The sequence below is a fragment of the Tetrao urogallus genome (genome assembly GCF_951394365.1).
Source record: "Tetrao urogallus genome assembly, chromosome: 4".
Taxonomy (NCBI): domain Eukaryota; kingdom Metazoa; phylum Chordata; class Aves; order Galliformes; family Phasianidae; genus Tetrao; species Tetrao urogallus.
In genome coordinates this window covers 38,084,192-38,106,349 of record NC_136817.1, presented here as the reverse complement: position 1 = coordinate 38,106,349, position 22,158 = coordinate 38,084,192, and the positions used below count along the sequence as shown (strand labels likewise).

General features: G+C 45.0%; 1 protein-coding gene across 1 annotated transcript in view; it reads right to left on the bottom strand.

Annotated features, from left to right (window-relative positions):
- Positions 1–20,471, bottom strand: part of ELOVL6 (ELOVL fatty acid elongase 6) — a gene marked incomplete at both ends in the record, with an annotated part of 63,228 nt that extends 42,757 nt beyond the window's left edge. The window contains one exon of the mRNA XM_079535063.1: positions 20,383–20,471. Within this exon, the coding sequence (XP_079391189.1) occupies positions 20,383–20,471 (89 nt within the window). The remainder of the gene's footprint in view (positions 1–20,382) is intronic.
- Between the last annotated feature and the right edge of the window lie 1,687 nt (positions 20,472–22,158).

Here is a 22,158-nt window from a genome sequence, read left to right as displayed (position 1 = left end):
TTTAGCTTTATGAAAAACAATAGTTTGCTATCCACAGCCCAAGCACAATGCCTTGAGTATTTTTCAGTTTCTCATTTTTGGATCTTTACCTCCTGGCTGATTCATTCAAGCAAGGTATAGGTGAATGAGCACAATGATCCAATGGGAAATGCAAGGCAAAGGTACCCATAGGCACTGCTACATGCACCGTGTGTAACAAAACTATGTAGGTAAGAGATTAAGCAAACACTTGAGCTGATCTCATGAACCAGTGACTAAGAGCAAAGGAAGAGACACAGCTCATTCCGAGCAGCTATTTATGTGGTGATGAGTCTTATCTCCCTGAGTGCCACCATAAGCACTGATAGCACATGAAAAACTATGCATGGGAGGTGGATTAATAGATTTTTTTTTTTACCTTGTTTCACATGCACAAAAAAAAACATATAGAAACTCACTATGATAGGAACTGACAGGAAGCGCAGCTGAAAAGGGCAAAACCTTCCAAAGTGCCAAAATGTTCTCTACTGCTGTGTGCTGTTCTACATGTTTACTAAACCATGTGATGTTCTGACCACCTTAATATAAACACAGTCAGGACTGCCATGCACTCTTCATGCACAAACACGGACCACAAATGTAGGCTGTACCTGCCCATTTTCTCTACTAGGCACTTCCCTAAATTTTAAAAACATGAAGAATAGCTGGGCTTACTTCCTTCATGGCTATAAAAATCAAACTTTTCAGAGGCTAAGCAACACAAGACAAATCAAAAAACAGCTGACTACCCAAAATATTTGACTGGTGGACATCCTCAGCCCTTGGGAAGAAATAAGAAAACAAGAAGGAAGCCTGACGGCTACAACAAAAAGCATTGCATAAGGCCTTAACTATGGTCCCAGAAAAAGGAAAACCAAAGGTTCAGGCAACCTGTAACCCAGAACATATGTCCCACATCTTCCATGTATCCTTCTGAAGATAAGACACCTGACAAGACAAACGAAAGAAAATGCTGCGCAAACAACTCACCATGCAATTCTGAGGTGAAATTTTAATTGCACAGAAATAAAGGCCTTCAGCTTTATCATTACAAAAGCAGTTTTACCTTTCTCCTCTTGCCTGCTCGAATTTCTCTTGATTGCGCAAGTGAATACATCACTTGATTGTGCAAGTTCTGGCAAGGTGACATTTATTCAGCAAATATATATAAAAGACTGAATTTCTAAAGTTACATGTATAAATGCAATCATATGCTTTCCTGCCATTATTCCAGGCTGTCACTTAAATACCATCCCTCCAATACAACTATGTATGAAAGATGAGCTCTCCAGTGAGCACATACATTTGAAAGGTACCCTTTTCTATAGCTGGATATATTACATATCCAATTTCATATTTCAACTGGATGTTCATAAAAGCCTCTGATGAAAATGTATGGGGCAGAAGCAAAATGGCATTTCACACAGGAACATCTAAGTCCTAGCACTGTATCTTCACAGAATCACAGTGATCATCGAGTCCAACCCCTCCCACTGAAGCACATACCCTGTAATAGGTCACACAAGTTGACACCCAGATAGGTCTTGAATATCTTCATAGAGGGAGACTCCACAACCTCTCTGGGAAATCTTTTCCAGTGCTCTGTCATCCTTATTGTAAAGAAGTTCTTCTGCATGTTAGTATGGAACTTCCCATATTCAAGTTCTAGGACACTACTCCTTGTTCCATTGCTACCTACCACCAAGAAGAGCGTGGCCTCACCCATTTGCCTCCCATCTCCCTTAAGATACTTATAAGCATGAATCAGACCCCCTCTCAGTCTTCTTTTCCCCAAGCTGAACAGACGCAGGTCACTCAGCCTTTCCTCATATGGGACATACTCCAGGCCCTTCATCATCTTTGTGGCAAGCACATACCTTAACAATATCGAGAACCATCTTGCAGACGAGTAAATGAATCATTAGTCAAAGAAAAAGGAAAAGAAACAATGCAGATATTAAGTTATAACATGGTATTTTCCATCCTTTCCCTTTCAGTGGCTTACAGAGCATTCTGGTAGCAATTCCCCTACTGTATTATTTAATTTCTTTCTCCATATAAATTGTCATTCAGAAGCCATTAAGCAGAGAAAACATTAAGAAGACATAAACAAATGATGATTGAATGACAATTCATTTATGTCTCCGTCCATACATTGCAGCTATGTATGCTGGATAATCCAGATTGTTCATCCAGGAAGTATTATGAAAACCCATCGCTTTTATTTGCTAATATACCGAGAGACTTAGAGAACAACTACCTTGCTCTAAGTCAACACTACACACTTCTGGAAAGCTCCTAAGCTCTTTGGGGCAATTCTGGAAGTTTCCTGGCTTGTTTTTTTTTGTGCATGCAGTCACAAGTTCTACTCTCAAATGCCTCAGATCTAATGCATCTCTGAGGCCAAATTAAAGTATGATACAATTCTGAGATCTTCACCAGCAACAAAATTTACCATTGGCATCTCTAGAATTGTTTCTCAGTACTTAAGCCTGCCTCTCCTTTTCAGTAAATAGAAAGGATGTACCCAGCAGTTGCCAGAAGAAAGTTGAGACTGATGCTTGGCTGCTGCTCTGCTTTGGTTACTGCTATTAATTATGCACAAATTCCTTCAATTTTCAAGGCTTTATGGATGTCTCAATTCCCTAGTTTCACTCTGCTGCCCCTTATTAATGTTTCAAAGACTTGCCTGCCTCAGGTGGTCTTTTCTTCTGTTTTGAGCTATGCTGTTACTAATGCAACACCTACAGTCCCTGTGGATCCTGCTCCAGGGATATCTGCAAGGAGGATAGACCCAAGCCCATAGCATCCTACAGGTGCAGTCTTTCTGAAAGTGTTCTTGCATAATGTAGGTCTGAATTCAGCCCTTCGTATTTTTAGATAGCAAAATGAGCTGAAACACCTTTCATTACAGAAGATGCATTGCCTGAATCAGTTCCCATCAGGTGTGCATGAGGGCATCACATAAAGTTGATCAACACCACTCATACAACCACTCATCTACCATACAATTAAGGGGAGAATCCCCAAACGGCTCAGCCTACAGATTTGCACAGGAAATGCAATGGAAGTACAGCAACATGTTTCTTCTCTAATTATTTCCTGTTTACGCAAAACCCAGCATTGAAGGGATCCAATCACAGTAATCACCACAGTAGCTAAGCACTGCACAGGTTAATTAAATTTTGCAAAGAGAGGTGCACCATGCCTCAAAGGCCGCCCTCCTTCAAATTCCCCCTGTTCTTGGCTGAAAGAAAGACATTCTAATACGCAATCCCATTCACAACTCACTATTATGTTTAGGTTTAGCAGTATTTACACTTGAGAAGAGTTACAAAGAGAGAGCTAAAAAGATGACCCAGAATACTGCAAATTCCTTCTAGTCTTGCAGAAGATGGCAGTCTCAAGTCCCTTGCTGCTGAACTAATTTACCTACCTTTTGAGATGCTGACTGGAGGGGTTGGTGTTTTCCCACCACCACCTCAGGCTCATCCTCCAGAATTCCCACTTATTCCCCAGCTACTTATATTGCCTAAACAACATTGGCTTGAACTAACTGTAGTAAACAAACATGCAATAGTTCTAGCAACAACTAAAAGGTACAGAACTAGCTGATCCATTCATTTTTATAACACAAATTCCTAACTTGTATCCTATGAAAAAAGGCAACTGGTTCTAAATACATCACAAACCTGTGTTTCTTCTCTCCCCACGCAGGCAGTCCTGCAGGTGTAGGACTAGGGGAAAAGATAACCAGTGCCCATATGCAAGAGTTTACAGCAAGAGTTGTCCACCATTCTGCTGAACAGTATTATCTTAATTCTGTATTGGGCACTCTAATCTGTGCCTGATCACCTGTTATCGCTGAAGGATAGCTTGTGTAAACTTGGATGTATGATTTTATCATCTGTTAAAAGGCTTCCACTTAAAGTCAGAGTTATGTCTGCTTCTACAGCTGACTATCATGCAAAACCCCATGAAAGACATCCAGATTTCCGCACACCATGTGCTGAAGTTTCTAAGCTCTTAGGGATCTGGCTGATTTTACCCTCTGTCTGTAGAAAAACCTTTGCCTTGAGAAAGACTGCTGCATCTATATTTGCTCTGCTATGCTATGTACAGTTAAGGCAGATATTATGGTTGCATCTATGGAGAGCAAAAGAAAGGAGAAGCACTAAATAAAGACAAAAAGCCTTGATGTAAAATGATGACTTCATAACTGAAGAGTAATTGCATCAGAGATTAGCAGTTAGTAGAGACAGCATGACTGAAATAACCTAAAAGACAATTGTGAATTTGGAGAGCATTTTTCCTCAAGGTGAGAACATCTCACATATTATTAAAAGCTGAAATGGTCCTGTGCTTTTTGCTTCTGGAAGTCTATACTTCATGCTTCACTTCCTACCTACCTGGCTTAGAACCTGGTCCTGATTCATCAGTCCTCTCCCCACAAAGCACTAGACACAGTACAGAAGTGTTTATCAGTTTTGTTTAAAAATGAAGCACCAAAAGGCTTTTTCAGCTGAACAAATGAAAACCTGAAAAAGGCAAAGAGCAAACAGTGAATGTCACAGAGATGCAACAGTGACAACGGGAATGAAATACTTCAGGTTCAGCCAGGTGAGTTTTGTCATGCACATCTTAGCCGCAAGCTTTACGCAGTAAAAAACACTGTAGCCCAATGTGAACTAATAAACTACCATGAGGATTTTGGAGGCATACTGAATTATTCTTCATTAGCAGAGAAATAAAAAGGTGCTAATGCCTGCAGAAGAATAGGTCTTGTACAACTTCTGTAAAAACTCCGCAGATCTGATGGAAAGTATCCCAAGTGGTGCTTCCACTTGGTGCACAAGTATTTGTCACGTCCAGGGAGCAGTCAATGGAGAAAATGTGTCAGATGCAAGTAACTGCAAAATGACTGCAATACATCAGCACCTCTTAGTGTAAATATTTGCTTGATTTCAAAGACTAAAAGATATTTACTCATAAATCAGTTAAATATATAAATCCCAGGATTTGTACACATTACTTCAAGTTATTAGAGAACAAAAGCTGATCCAAGGAAGGTTAGCAGGCACTTAATGTGGAATCAGAGACAGAAAAGCCTGACAAAATATATAGAAAAATCATAGGAGGATTACATACATAAGAGAATCAAATCTAGGTATGCATTTGAATCCCTTCTGTAAAATTAGCACCCTGTTATATGGCTCATGGTACAGAAGATAATTTGTCCTATGGCATTAGGGGAAGCTTTGCCTCAACCAAGTGTGGAAGGGCTGGGTTTGCTAGCTCAAACACTAGGTCAGAAACATGGCAGCCACAGGTGCAGACATAAAAGCTCCTTTTGCACATGTTTCTGATGTCAATCATAAAAGGTATTCCTTGTAAGAGATGAACTGTCATCTGGAAGATGCTCTCTGATAGCTTAGCTACAGTGATACAGCAGCAATTCTCAGTAAGCCAGGAAATCATGAATAATTTCAACTTTAAAGCTGATATGCTGCCTCTATTTTTTAAATAAAGCAGGTGTGTATGCAATGCGCATTTACTTTAAAATCTGACTTACAAGATCAAAATGTCCATATCCTGGAGTACCACTAAATCCAAGCTAGATTCATTTTTAATCACTGCAAATCAGGATGGAAACTGTCAGCTACTAGAGGGCAGATTAAATTTTAATATAGTTCAGAAACTCTGGAACTTACAATTGAATTGCTGGAGAAGCATTCTTATGCCAAAAGAAGTTCAAATGAAACAGAAAAAAGCAGCGGCTGATACTTATTCTTGTGCTGTAACCAGCAGGATGTTTCTCCCTGGGAACCTGAAGTGGGCTGGAAACACCCAGAGCTGAGTTTCATCTCGGTGAACAGGGCTCTATGGTCTGTTGGACAGCTTCTTACACCTCCTTGGCTAGCACACTGTTTTATGCCTCATTTGAGTCAGTCCAAATCTGTTGCCCTCTCTCTACACCTCTGCTGGCCAGATGCAGTCACTCTTTCCAAAGTCAGCTGCTGATGCTTCTACAACTATGTCAGTCTATCTTGTGAAGATGATTTTGAATTTTAGACCAAATACAGTGCTGAAGTCTACACTGGTTAGCAGAAAGAAATTCATCCAAGGATATGAGAAAAAAAAGAACTCTTTCAATGAGCTACCAAGTCTGAAGCTTTAAAAAGCATGAACAGACTACATAGGCCAGTAAATAGTAGTGGATTAAACATGAACGCTAGAGGTCTATTAAAGTCATTAAAATTAACTTGTTAGCCTTAATAACAACTAACTGCATTAAGATGTCTCAACACACTTGTAAAATAAACAGCTGGAAAATCCGGCCTAAGAGAGAAGTAATATATGGATGTTTTCCCATCTCCGCCCACAGCCCCAAGCATCTTCAGGAGGTACCAATCGCTTCCTTGTATCTTAAATGAAAAGCTGGATGGCCTGACTTGGGCAAGGGAATGGATATGGAGTTCTGGTTCCCATTTTCACTCCTAAAATCTGCACTGAAGCAGCCATTCATCCCCCAAACTTAGTGCGTAGCTGAACAAGAGAACATCAAAACACTGCCACTGCCTGGCGTGGAGGAGAGATGGTGGAGAGCAGTGCCATTGCTCACCCTGTTCTGGGACACAGCACTATGCTGAAAACAAAGCCCATATTACCCATTCAGAGTACATAACACCACTGACTGATAAAGATGAGATGTCTTTTCTAAAACTCTCATATTATTGTCTGTTCCAGGGCTGGTTTCTGTTTGGTTGGGTAAAACGAATATAAATTTATCATTTACAAATAGGTGGTGCCAGATTTTCTTTGCCAGTAAATATAACACAAGAACAGAGGAAGCTGAAGCAGAGAAGGACTAATTTAATGGAGGACATGCTTTGGTCATCATTTTGTCCTCACTGAATGGGCTCTCAGTGCCAGGCACTGCTTTTGAGAATCATTAAGTGCAAAGAGTATATATACCCTCCTTGTACTGTTTACAAACATATTTGGTACAGTGCATATTCAGAATCAATGACAAAAATGTAAATCCAAAACGGAGCAAAGTTGGTCCCAGGTACTTAGTATTGTCACTGAAATGCCTGGAGGGCTTTCAGTTTGAGAAGGCAACAGTCATTGCTGCTACAGAAACATTTAACAGAAGAAAACACCAGAGAAGCTGTGCATTTCATGCCCTCCGGCACTTGCAGAAATTCCAAACCAAAAACGCCAAGACTTTCAAGTCTTGAATTTCTGTTTGCAAATGCCAGATATCCCTGGTGTGACTAAACCTGCAATACCCACATCTGCAATAAGCAGTACCATAAATACAGGTTAGCATAATAAAAAAGAACTGGTGTGTAGAGGTCATAACTTCAACATAGACAGGATTTCAAAGGCATCTTCAGTGCTGAATTACACTTGGTGATGTTGGGGAATGCTGGCTGCCCACTCTTGCTGTGACACAAACTGATGAGCAGGAAAAGGCAAATGGGAATAGCGTGCTTCATCTACAGCAATGCTGCTGTAAGGTTATCCTTCCTGTGTGGTACAAGCTCCTGAGAATGGGTATGTAATGCTCTTTGATCCATGAGGAAAGAAGCTGTCTGCTAACTAGCTTCCCAGTAATTGACCATGCAATGTCATTCCTTGCATGAGGATTGCTGGTAAAACACTGTACATCATCTGACAAAAAAAAAAAAAAGAATGGTGACTTGGGTGACTTGATCAGAAGACACTGAGAAGACAAGACAGACAAAACCAGCTGGGATACCCACAGACATGATTTAGGAGCCTTGACTCTTAAATTGAAAAGAATTGAAGTTGTAATTGTCTTTGCGTATCAACCTGGATCCTCAAAGATTTTAGGGAGTTTTGCTTAAGACTAGTATTGATGGTATTTGGGCACATAAACAGGAAACGAGCTGTACTTCCAGATGCACCTAAGCATTCTACATTAAGAGCAGTCATCCTTTCAAGTGGCAAGAGACCCACTCACTCAGTGGCTCTGAGTAGAAGATCAAAGTGGGAAAACAAGCAAGGCTGCAAGGGAGCAGATCACCCAGGGAGAGGAGCTGGGTGAACCTTATCTGGGAGCATCGTGACAATCTTTGATTCGCTATGCAGAGATGGCAGAAGCAGACCAGCAGGGCTCCAGCAGTCCTAAAGCTCCTCCATGCTCTTAAGCCATGCCCAGCTCCTGTGATGCACAGCTTGGAAGCACTTTCACATGAGGACAGCATTGCAGCAAGTGACAGAGCACAGCAGTCTCTACTGTGGAGGGCCTTCATCCCCTTTAGTTGATTGCTGTTGTTCACTTGTATGTTAGCAACAGTAACATCTGTCTTGAAATGTAGACATTTTTCACCACAATCACAGGCAAACACACATACTCTGATCATAAAGTATCCAAGGCACAGCCCTGGGAGCAGAGATAAAAATCAACACAACAGGAAATACAAGGGAAAAAGGTAGCACCAGCATGAGTCAGCAAATGTGGGCAGCCTTGCTAGAAGCAATGCAGGCAAAATGAGATGGGAAGCCGTATCAACCCAGTGACACTCCATCCCTGTACAAAGGCCCCCACTTGCAAGGGGGACAATGCATTTTCACGTAGCTTTGGGGAACGTTTTGCTGCAGATTTCTTCCATTTCTCTGTTTATGTAGGAAAAATAAATCTATACCACGTTTAGAGATGGAAGGGTGATGGTAGAGATCCAGTCACTTGTCACCACAAATACTACGTGGTCTCAGAATTAGCCCATTGGCATCGTAGGCCAGGAAACGCTCCACTGAACCTGTTTACAAATTAGCCTGTGTCCTGGCTCATCCTCCCACAAGCTCTGCAAACCAAGTCACTGACCTTCTGCCTTTGGCCAGGGAATCACACATGGCTGCACCGCACTTGCTGGCTGCGACTACAGAAAGTGGTGAGTAGGACAAGGCAGCAAGGGACAGAGCTGGGAAGTCTTGCAAAACTCATTGGGTTTCAAGCCACCAGCCAGTTGCCTATTTTTCTGATATGGCACACAAAAGCCATCACTAGCCAGCATCTCTGAGTAACAGGACCTTGATCCACCACATAACCCCATCTGCCACATACGTGCTTCCCTCATGTGTTGTCCCTCCTCTCCACTGCAGTCCAGCAGGAAGCCCATGGAATGGCAGCCGAGCTCAACTTCGCAGCGTTCACATCACCATCTGAACAAAGCTATGTCTAACATCACCACCATCCCATGTAATCCCACAGACTGGGATGAATCCCAAACATCAGTTTTCACAGTGAGGGTCTTTGAAAGCCTCCAGTTCCCCAAAAGGGTGTGTTACCCCTCTTAGAGCAAGACATATAAGGAATCACTGACATCCCTGGGTTTGCTCAGTGCACAACAGAGGACACTGAGGGGAGGCCTCATGGAGGCTGCAGCTCCTCACAGTGAGCTCTGCTCTCTGGGAACAGTGACGGGCTTGAGGGAATGGCACAGAGCTGTGTCAGGGTAGGGTCAGGTGGGGGTTAGGGGAAGGTTCTGCACCAATGGACATGGAACACTCTGTGTAGGGCAGTGGGCATGGCCCTGAGCTGCGAGAGTTCAAGGAGCCTTTGGACAATGCTAGCAGACATAGGGTTTGGATGTTGGGCCTTGTGTGGAGCCAAGGGTTGGAGTCATTCACATCTTACAGCTTTTACGCACACTCGGGCAGCCAGAAGACTGCTCAAAGTGTGTGAGCCACAAGCCACATGTGTGCTTCCTTGGGCACTAAGTGCCAACAGGCATGTCATCTCTATCTCCTGTTGGCTTGCTTTTGGGAAAGTCACACAGACAGCCTCCAGAAAAGCAGTCAGTTTAGTGCCTTCATCAGGCCTTTCTGAGGCTCCACAGGAGGTCATGGCGCCAGGCAATGCCATGTCAAGTGGCCTTGGCCATCTGACTGCAGCTGTGGTTGCATGCTCCAGATACAGCAAACACAAGCAAGCCAACCCACTCTGACATCTCCCCCATGAGCAAGGAGCAATAGGGATGCTGCTGTGTTGCCCCACAAGCTGGCTGACATTCAAGGGGCAGGGTCAAGAAAAACACACGCCGGTACGAAGCTTACACCTGATGTGCTTCAACCTACTGTATGTATCAAGGGCAGCTGTCAAAATTGCTGGAAATCAAAATCTTTCTTTCTTTTAATGTCATATAGGAGCTGAGAAGAGACCTCATGTGAAAGTCAATGAAGTAGTCAAGCTAGCCTGGTGAGATTTTCAGGCACCAGTGGCTTCGAGTAGCTCTCAGAGCAGCCCCAGTAGCGGTGCAGAACCACTACTTGCAAGGCAGCTGCTACCATTAGATATGTTACCTAGCTTTCTGTCATTAAAGCATATAACTCACCTAGCACATGACTGTAAATATTTTGTCTAGACCTTAGTGAAAGGCAAAAGGATACTAGAAAACAGTATCTCTGCACAGTAATACAATGAACACAAGTGTCTCTATTTTTGCAACACCTGAGCTTCTTGAAATTCCACCACAGCTCATTCTTGAAAATTCAAGCAAGGAAAATTGACTAAAGATGTCTGAAGCCTAATTCATGTCCCCTTTAAGCAGATGCAACATGATCTAATTTAATGGAACTGGACCTACTCTTTGCCAGCAATAAATTTGAATTGAAACTTATAAGGTCATCAGGAGACAACCTGTCAAGACAAAAGCCTGCAGAAAATTGTAAAACGAAAGCATAGCAAAATACTTGTGGTCTGTCAAGAGGCTCCCTCAATCACATATACCATTTAAATTGATGTAGTTCAAAACTGCTCACCTTACTCATAAAAGTTCAGAGATGCAAGGACCACCCTCAGGATCTTACATGCCTTGCAGGTCTACCTTGGAGCCACTGGCCTTCCACCAGGAAATATGCTTCACGATGTCAAAGCTGCTGAAAATTCGCGGGGACTGATAAGGCAAGAAGAGAATTTGGAAAACCTGAGGTTGAAATCTATGCTCCCAGCTTTAATGTTGATACACAATAGATATTTTCTTAATCTAGTCCATTTTTCTTTTCAATCAGGGCATACTACTAGAAAAAACAGAGGGAAGAACACTGCTCGCTCACCAGTGTTAGATCTTATAATTATTATTTCTGCCTCGATTGCCTATTTTATCAGCCTGGTGTGCATCTTTCCTATATGTAGACACAATCTCCTTTCTCTTAGTATTCTTGCATCTTTTCCAACTATTCCACTTACAGTAATGACCACTTCAAAATATGCGCATTATCACAAACATTTTACATACCAGAAGCTACATTACATTTACCTAATACATACAATTTTAGAAACTTTCTCTCTCGTGTTGAAGTCAGCAGAAAATTTATTACAGATTTTACCCAGGATTTTCCCAGCTAGTTGCAGCAATGTGCTTTTTAGCACATGAGGTATGACACAGGCTGAGCAAAGCTACAAACCAGCAGTCTTCTTTTGTTATTGCTCTATTCCAGAAATCAAGGACCATGCAACTACATCTGAAGGCAACATACAAGGGTCGTGCCTTGAACAAGGGCATCTCATGTGGTATTGGACCCACAGAAATGCAGTAGTATGAAGGCAGTATGATTGGCATGAATTGCCAATCCAAGTAAGATTTAAAAATAATGGATTTAACTCTAAAGTGTTTACAGAGTTCTGAAACAAGAAATAATGACGTAAAAAAACAAACTTATGCTCTGTGCACACAGAGCCACTGCAAAACAGAAGGTCGCTACAGGACTGTTCTGGTGTGAGTGGTACCAAAAATAGTTCTTTCTTCATCAGGCATAAGATCAAAAAACAGTATTTAAGCACACAGGAGTGACCAAGTGAGGTGAAAAGCTGAACGAGGTCAGTATCTTGTTTCAGATAGCATCCAACAGCAGTCTCTTATGCAACAACATAAGGGGGCAGTGCTCTCACAAAATAATGAAAACATTCTGCATCTCAACTTTTGTCTCTTGAATAACTTGCTTCATCATGGATCCATAATCAATGTTGTGTACCCAGTCAGCGTTCACTTAATGCAAATCTGTGATTTCAGCTTCCACCTTGGAAACACAAAAATCACCAGCTGTCAACCAAGGATGATGAAGAAACCACAAGCAAGCAATGAATCTAAACCTAAACTGTCCAAAAAGTTCTTAGTTACAAACAAACACTTCCCTTAATTGTGATCTGCAAAGACATGAAAAAGGAGTTGGAAAACCAGCCCCTCCAGGGAGAGCAAGAAAGGAAGAAAACCCAAGGCTTTCAGCTGCCTGCGTATGTCATATGTCTGAAACCACAAAACTCCCATAAGTATTTACAGAAGTCCTGCATTTGGCAGATGCACAGGAGAACTGGGAAAATTCCCTATTAAAGCTAAAATAAGAGGAAAGCCAGACTTTGTAAAGATTTCTGAAGAAAACCATTATCTGAACAGAACAGAGCAACAACTTTGGCATCCTGCTTTTGTTTATACTTAGGGGAATTTACTACCATCTTAAGTAGCTCTTAACAGCTCTAAATGTAAAAGAGAAAAGAAAACCAGACAACCTTATTAGTCAGAGGATTCAACTCCTCACTAATACCACGTTGGTATTCTTACTGAGATGAGCTTGGCCCACTGTTTCTTCCTCTTAAAATGTTAATTGGCAATCCCCGGGATTGCTCTTTCTAGGTGTGTTTATATGACTGATGGCTCAAGATATACAGGGTAAATATTCACCCTTAATAATACTCTGGACTGACCATAAATTTCATGCCCAGAGGTAAGTGAATTCATCAGATTCCAGAATCAGTGCATTCAAATTGAGACGCCATGATTGTGGATGATGATCAACTTATTTTTCACTCAATTTCCAAGCTTCATATGCTGGAACTAATTACCAGTAAGCTTTAAAATTTCTACTTAAAAGTTATCATCAGAAGATGTCTGAAGCTTTATTGGACTATGTGAAGGACAATTCCTTCCATAAATTTGCAGTTACAAATGGTCCAGACTTAACAACAAACTGCCTTCTCTCCAATATTAGAACAGTTTCTTACTCTCCGGTTACCACAATCAAGGAGACAGACTTTGACAGACTTTGCCCCACATTCTTCCCAAGAATGAAGTCTCCTTCACTGCCACACAAATATAAAGTTGCATGGTATTAGCATAAAGTCTATGTTTTCTGAATTCTTCTAACACAACTACTCATACAGGTCTTACCATTTCAGAATAACCTCTATGACACACTTAAAACACACAAACAAACAAACAGTAATACCTTAGAGAGAAATTGCCTCATATTTTCCAGCTAAGAAACTAAGACACAAGGAACAATTTTCAGAGATGACATAAGCCCCCAACTTTCATTGAAACCATGGGACTTCAGCACATTCTGAAGTACTGTTCCTGGATGATGGATGTGGGTTTGTACTATGGGCTATGTGGGTTTAGGCTATGGCTATGCTCAGTTTGAGGCTAGGTTCCGCCACACTCAGGGATGAATGATCATCACTCTGCATGTATGTATGTATGCTACACATTGCACAAACTATCGCACGCCCTCTGCAAAGCCCCAGGATCTCTGGCACAAGGTAAAACTCCTTCATCACTCCAAATAACCATTCTCTCTACACAGGGTCAAAGATTTCTTGGCAGATACAAGATCTGCCCATCATTTCATCACTTTGTGGCACGTATCCTCTGCAACATTCTGGCCGCTTACCCTGGCAGATCAGGTCATGTTACTTTTGGAGCATTTCCACCTGCTCCCAAGTCCATAATTAACACAAGTAAGCCTCGTGGCAATCAAAGGTAAGATTGTTGACCTCACATGAATCAATAAGGCTTGCAGCTAAAGATGCGTAATGGAGAACAGTACAAAGGGCACAAGGAAAGTTGCCATCATGTGCAATTGCTACTTTGGATGGGAAAACAGTACACATTGCCACCTTGGCTTTGTCCCTTGGGACCAGAGTAATAAGTTGCACCAGCAGAGGTTCAGATTGGATAGTAGGACAAAAGAGTGGTCAGGCACTGGCACAGGCTGCCCAGAGAGGTGGTGAAGTCACCATACTTGGAGGCATTCAAGAAACGCAGATGTGGCACTGAAGGATGTGGTTAGTGGGCATGGTACGGATGGGTTGGGGTCAGACTAGATGATCTTAGAGGTCTTTTCCAATCTTAATGAAGTGACAGAGTTTCTTCCTTGAATTAGACCAGGTGCAAGCACAGACATGTTGCTACCCACAGCACTGCCTGCCAGGATGCCACTAACCTGAGCATCCCTGCAGAGTGCCCCATTGGACTGCACCTGCAGCCCACAGAAAGCCCAGGGAATTCTGCACTGTGACACACACTTATGGAAGCGAGAACAGCAGGCTCACAGCACCAGAAGTGCTGGGGGCTTCACTCAGGGATGGAGCATCACTTTGCAAGGCAATCTGTCAGCACAAAGTAAAGGCAAATTTTTTCTGCATCAGGTCAGGACAAGATTCAAGTGGGCTGACAAAACAGTTTACAAAATAAATAAATAAAATAGTATTGCATAGTAGTATTGTATAGCAATACACAGGTGAAGCTGTTGTACTAACAGCTCACGTCAATACAGTCTGAGTCAATAAAAAGTTTATTTTACATTTCAGCTAATGCCAACTTACATTTAAAAATAATATTTTAACCTCTGACTACTTCCATTAGAAAAAAAAAAAAAAAAAGCATTTAACTCTCTCTTGATTAAGCTTTCAGGAGTGTTTTCTGTCATCTTACTTCATGTACTCCCAGTGGACCCTGTACTACAAAAATCACTCTCAAAACTACAGAAAATTCCATAAGCACTCAAAGTTTACCCCTGAAGCAAAATGGGAAATCCCAACTCTATATTTTCCTGCATTTCAACAAACTCTGAAGCAGAGCAGAGTCTCTGTGCTCACTTATCAGTCTGCTCCGATTGCCTGCACCACCAAGGCACTTGGGGAACCGGTCCAGTGCTTACACTGTTAGGAAAACAGGAACATTACAGCCTTTTCCTTACAAGATGTCACCCCTTTTAATCTCTACATTTATCACTAAGAATCCTCACATGAAATTGAGCTGAGAAGTGCTTGGGCTAAGTTCTTGAGCAAGGTGCAGAGACTGCGTAAAGAGTTAAAAGAATAAATAAGTACAAACATCCCTCTATCCCCAGTGCCACTACAGGCAACTGTGGAGAAGACATAAATTTCAAACACAAAGCAAAAATTTGAGAGTTCGATAACTGGCCAGACCTTTCTCTGCTGAGGCCAATATTAACAGGACCAGGCTTTACTCCTTAGGGAGCAATAGATGCTCTGATCACAAAGGCTGACTGCATTCAGTGGTCTGGGAGGACAGCTACATTAAGTAGAGTAGTAAATGGAGTTATCAAAAGTCCTAACCATGCTAGTTGCATTCTGCTATAATGACATGAACCTAGCTGAAGATGTTAGCTGTGTTTTCAAAAGTGCCAAAGTAATTCAGCATTATGTAACTCTCCCTAAGTGAAAACTCTCCATAGTATTCAAATTTGCATTTGAAAATAATGGCAGTCTCCTAAATGAGTTCATGTTGGCCATTTTTACTAGGTGGCTAGTCCCACGATTACACAGTGTTTCACATATGAAGCAGAAGAGATGTCTTCACTCTCAGAAGCTTAAAAATTCATGAAGCTGCACAAAAAGAGATGTGCTCAAACTCCGGGAATAGGGTGAGGGAAAGGCCAATGACTGTGTTTCAGAGGCAGGCTGAATCTAGAAGTCACCAACACATTTATCTTCAGGATGATATTTCTGTGCCACCATCTCTTCTGTTCTGTTGTTTTCCTCAAGCACACACAGAGACAGAAAATAACTGATCACCTGAACTCTGAAATGACAATGCTGCTGCTCTCCGCTGGCTTCATCCTTGCACTTTCACAGAGGCAGAGTTCTGTGATGATGTAGTACATCAGTCTTTTGCTCAGGAAAGGATGGAGGAAATGCAAAGAGTTGCTATTCACTAATTTCCATGGCACCAACAGCACTCCATACCTTCACTCTTTCAGCTTTCTGGCCAGTTGGCACCAGAGAACAGCAGAACGGCTTTCTGGGCACTGGAGTAAATGTGAAGGTAACCTACATTCTCTGAACTTGGTCAAATAAAACAGCCTCCACGGTGAAGAGCAGCTCCAGTGCTGCATTTTGCATCCCTGCCATGGCACTCAAGAGAAAGACAGGGTGACCACAGCATTGCTCTTCATGTTCCCCTGGCATTTTGCAAGCACTCGGTTTCAAAAACATATATAAGGAAGTAGCTTACATCAATCTTAGGCTGCATACACACATGCCTGGAGTGATAGGCACAGCCTCTTATTTATGATTTCTGCATGAAGTAAGAGTACTTAAGTGGATTAGAGAAGCTTGTTCTGCATTTAGGAAACAAACCTGTCCAGAACGATGGTGCCTGCATGAATTATTAAAAGGGAAGCACATCTTGAAACCCAAATTGGCACACCTTCTGCCTTTCCACATCTATTTTCAATTTGGACTGGAAAGAGAATTATAGCGGGGTGTAAATTTCCCCCAGAATTAGAGGTACTCTCAGTCCCCTGCCACATAAGAATTTCAGATAAGAAAAGGTTAAAACCAGCTTTTTTAATACAAAAGCATTTATACTAATCCAGAGCTCGGAGGTAATTTCACAGTCATGCCTGAGTTGTCAGACTTTCCACAGGGCTTCACTCTGTCCTACAGCTTCATTAACAAAAATGGCCACTTACTACAGCACAGCCCCACAGCATCCTCGGGGAGCAACTAGCTCTGCTTTCACCCTCCTGCTGCCACCTGAGAGCTCGCTGCTGGCTGACAAGGGTTAAAGGAAACAGACAAACATGGAGAGGGATGGGGGGAGCAGAACCCTGCAGTGTAGAGCTGCCAGGACACCAATGGCTCGGGATGGGATCCCAGAGCTCTGCCGCCAGTGGCGAAGCAGCACAGGAAAAGTTTCTGTGATTTTCGGCAAGCCCTCGCGTGACGTCACCCCAGGCAGATAATCTCAGCGCAGTCAGCACAGGCCTCCTGCCTCCCCATTGGCGAGCCCCTCGTCAGCAGACATCTGAAGATAATTATTATTGGCCAGACAATTATAACAGGAACAACTGTCACCCGGTGCCGATGCCCCAACCTGGCGCTCTGCGGCGCGGCGGCACCCGGCAGCCAGCGCTCCCGCCACCCATCTCTGCCACTTCAGCTCCGGCCACTTTCTACCGCCGCAGTGCCTGCAGCCAGAATGGCAGCGCTGCTGGCCCCTTTGCTGCATGCCTGCCTGAGCCCGCAGTCCCCTGCAAAATCCACAGTTTATTGATTCAAAGAAATGAAGGGCTACAGTAGCATGCACTCTCATGGAGCAGCTTGATTAAAAATAATAATATTCCGCAGATTATTTGCTTCATCTCTTTTCAAAGAAGTTTGGCAGGAGGTAGTAGGACAGCTTGATACAAGAATTCATTTTAAGCAATAGTTTTAACAAACTTCGGGCTTAATTCTTATCTTGCTGAAATCACAACTCCCACAGCACAAGCATGATAAGATCAATGGGGTGCTGCATCTGACATGAAAATCCACTTATCTGATGGCAGATGGTGGTAAACAACAGCCTTCACACAACACGAGTGCAAGTTGCTCCACGGGACCCAATGGACCTAGCAGCTCGTTAGCCTCTCCCAAACCTGTTGTTACTGGTGTGGGGTAGGGGACTAGCTCTGCCCCTGAGACTGGTGGCCTTACACCAATCCTACTGCCATGCAGTAGGGTGGTGGGATGGCACACCCGGAAGGCTTGAAGTTCATGAGCTTGGAGGTACTGGGAATGGACCATTCATTTTCCCTCTGCATTCCAACAGCAGCCTCTGTACAGCATAGCTAATGTAGGTCCACGCTCCAGAAAGCCTTCTCACTGTGGGAGGAGGGTCTTCATAAACTGAAAGAGGAACACCTAGGATGAGGCAAGGAGGCCCTCATTCACTGCTGTCACAGCTCTCAGCTGTCAGGATGGCTCCATCCACATTAGCCTCACAGGGAACACTTTCAGAGGCAGACGTGGGAGTGCGAACAACCCCAGCACGTACGCGTGCTGAAGGCAATCATGGGTGTTTGCAATGAGTGAGGTGCCAAGTTCCCCGTGACATTCATTTGCCCTGAAGAGCGGTTTGGAGTGGGAGAATGGAGGCAAAAGAGGCTCAGCCCTGGCAAAAGAGAAGCAGCCATGTTGTCCCTTGCACCATCACACATACAGACCAACAACACTGGTACACAGGGGGGCATGCCACTACCCCAGGACTTTGTGTTCAAGCTTTTCCAGCCTGGCTGGAAAAGTTATAATTAAAAGGGCTTGTTAGTATTTAAACAGTCCAGAACCCAGAGGGTATGTAAAGGGATTAATACACTGCCTAAATCTGGTCTGTCCTCATTGCAATCAAGTTGAACTCCACTGATGCTCCAAACCCAGAAGCTGCTCAACACTTAGAGCCACTTCCTTGCCTCACACACACTACACATCTTATTTATTATTATTTTTTGGCCTTGTAAGGCATCAAGAGCTGTTTCTGAGATGGAAGTAAAATAACAAATGCCACACCTTTGGGACTTGTTTACCTACATTTAATGACTAGTAAGAGCATAAATTCTTGCCACAGATTTCTGGGAAGTTCGACCCCTTAGTTCATCCTCCTTTTAAGGAGGAAACAGTGTTTATCCCTACTTAATAACTTCATCTCATAGTCATGATGTGTGCATCCAAGTTCTGCCTATTAAGCCAGGAAGGCAAACACTGCCATCAGTGTCAGTGCAGACAAACATACGGAGTAGACTGATGGGAAGTGGGGAAGCCTCCTTGTACAGCCCTTAGCTGCTGTGTTTTATTTGTTAGTTTTTCGCCAACATCTCATGTGCTAGAACAGAACCGGTTCCATTAAATGAGCAAAATTCCATCAGATAAGGATGTATAAGCTAACTTGAAATCTGGAAGAAGCTTCACCAGTACTTTCAAGAGAAGCTTGCTAGGAGAGAGATTGCAGCAGGCATGGCTTCATCTTGTCCCCTGAAATGTCCCTGGGCCAGACTGCTCTTCTCCTTTACTTCTATATGAATCAAACTTACGTATGCATCAGCTCTTTTACAGAGGGTGAAACTACACTGAGACTCCATGCACATGGAGCATCCCATCTCTCAGACTGCACAGCAGAGCACAGAGTCGATGGCCTCCTCTGTTGGGCCCAGGCAGCGGGGCCTCATGCTGATGAGTCCCAGCTAGCTAACTGCAGCAAGCACGCAGCCAGGGAGACTTCAGTAACACTGCTTAGCATTTACACAGTGCTTGATGTCTCCCAGGCCCTCAGCAAACAGCATCTCAGTCACCAAAGCACCCCACGAGGTAATTCAGCATTACCCCGGGTCTCTGCTGGCTGGGGAAACTGAGGCCCAGGAGAGGTTATGTAATTGTCTCAAGGTCACATAATGAAGAGCAGGAGAACCACGAGGACGACGCACAAATCCTGGTTCCCAGTCATGTTCTTTAATCTGAACTGCATCTCCTGTGGCTCATCAAGCTAATGCATATCTCAAACATCATCCCCTCCAACCTCTTCTACCAGTCTGTCCTATTCTGATGGCAGTTTTCTTCCAGAATGTGAACAAAATGGGAAGCATCCAACACTCTCAGGCCAAGAGCACCTATATGCTGTCGCTTCTTCAGAGACATGAGCAGCATGGGGTACCAACACAAGTTACCCACACTAGCCATTATACAGAGTGCCCATGCTAGTGAGCAATACAGGGTATCCACACGGCTCATCTGCAGGACGACAGGGATACGCAAACCACAGGCTGGTCATTTTGCTTATCCTGCCCTTAAGAAAAGCCCAGATGAGACACGGAAGGATTCCGCAAGCCCCTGCCCAAGCCCTACCAGGTACCCGGCACCTTTCCGCCTCCACGGGCACGGGCAGCGCTGCCCTCCGTCGCCCCTCAGCTCCCTGAGCTGAGAGGACCGAGAGGCCATGCAGGACGAGACCGGGTCCCGGCTAAGGGAGTGCGGCAGCGCAGCGCGGCGCGGGCGAGGCGCGCCCGGCGAGGCCCAGGCAGGCGGCGCGGCACCGGGACGCGGAGGGCGGCGTGGGCGAGCGGCCGCGACAGGAAGGGGGATCCCGGCCCCCGGCCCTAGATCTCCCCGCACAGCCCGCAAAGTTGATAGCGGCGCGGCTGGAAATGAAGTTTGATGAGGGATCCGGGGCGGGGGGAGCGGGGCCGGGGAGCGGCGGAGCCGGGCAGGTAGCAGCGGAGCCCCGTGCCCGCGCACGGCGCCGCGGGGCCGCGCAGCCGGCTGGGCTCAGCGCCGGCACTCACCAGTTCTCCTGCATCCACTGGATGGCCTCATGCTCGTTGAACTGCTTCTCGAATTCGTATTCCTGCAAAGTCAACACGGACATGTTCATTGGCCCGGTGGCTGCGGAGCCGCTCCCCGCGCCTAAATGCCTCCTGCCGCCTCGGGAGCCGGAGATCTCCCGCCTCCGGCCTGGCCGCCCCGCCTCAGCGGTACCCCAGGTTTAGCATAGCTCCGCTCCCCTCCGCGCCTCTCCTCCCGGGCCCGCCGGTCTCCTCCTCTTCTGCAGCCGCCGCGCCGCGCAGCGCCCGGGGGCGGCGCGGTCTTAGTGCCCGCCCGCCGCCACTGCCGCCGCCGCCCGGGACACCCGCCCCCCGCCACCCCCCGGCCAGCCGGGGAAAGGGGACCCCCTGGACGTGCTGGCAGCCCCCAAGTAAAGAATCACGGGGTGAGACTTATGCAGCAGGGCTCTCCCCAAAACGCCTCACAGCCCCCCGGCCTTTCTGCATCTCAGTTCAGCGTACACCTGCTGAAGCTGCGGGCCCCGCAACAGCGCTGTCCCCGTGTTTCACAGCTCGGCCCGCTCCGGCGTGCTGCGGGAGTGCCGGCCTGCAGGAGGGTAGCCCCGCTTAGGGGCCGCTGGAGCATAGATCTTCACTCAAACCTAAGGCAGAGACCTGATGCAGGGCCGTCACCTTCTTGGGGTGTACCGACGTATCCTTCATTTCATCTTTCCTGGCACATCTGCCCCATGCTGTTGTCACCAGCTGAGTTCCTCTGGCTCCAGCAGGGCCAGCACCCTAGCCACGCTTCTCCCAGCAACTTGGTCTCAAGGCAGGGCACAGTCCCTGCTAGCTTTGCAGTCTGAAGGCAGTGAGGTTCCCGCTTTCATGGATGCCAGACACAAGCAGAGCAGAGCCAGCACAGGTCAGCATACCCTTGGCTCTTGTGGATTTCAGTTCTTCTTGACATGGAAGTGTTTAACATTGTCCAAGAACAGCAAAAAAACCACAACATGGAGCCCTCAGGATGTAGGATACCAACACCTAACCTGTCTGATGTTTCTATCTGCATTTTGACCACTATGCTCTTCAGCATCATGTGTTTCAGCTGCTCACACTGAAATTGCAAGGCAGTGCTGAATTACTGTTTACTCTCATTGTACCAGAGGCCCTCAGCAGATCCAGGTCCAGCAGTCTTTCCTTGGAGAGATTGCTGTCTGCATAGACACAATGCAGTAGCCTGGGAACACTCCTCTCCCTGCTTTCCACACAGAGAAGGGAAGCTCAAAGCTTTCCAGAACTGCTTCTTGCAGCCACCAGACTGTAGGTGGGGCAGGGTTTTGGCGTTGCGGCCTTCGGTAGCTTTCCTGCTCCTGGTGACTGCCCCTGAAGCTACTCAGGGTCTGGGCAAAGGGAAGGCTCCCCGCCATCATTCCAGGAGCAACGCAGCTCCACAGCATCTCTCTGCCTGCATGACCTGCTCCTGTACCAGCTCAGCTTCCTGTAGGTTAGCCCCAGCTATGCTACTCCAGCTGAAACGTCACCTGGCAGTGCCCTCGTGGCAGCATGTGCCTGGGCTTCTTCCAATGGTGGGCTCTAGTCATGTGTCTGAATAGTATCTTTAGTACAGGGATGTGGAGAAATCCATTCACAATTCAACAAACACTATTGTATGTTAACTTGCTTTTGCCGAACGCAACTCTTGAACAATTAAATCTGGACACAAGCTTTGAGAGTTCTGTACCTATATTTAGGTGAAGCAATTTGCAGCCAGTCCTTCTTCCTCTGCCCACACAG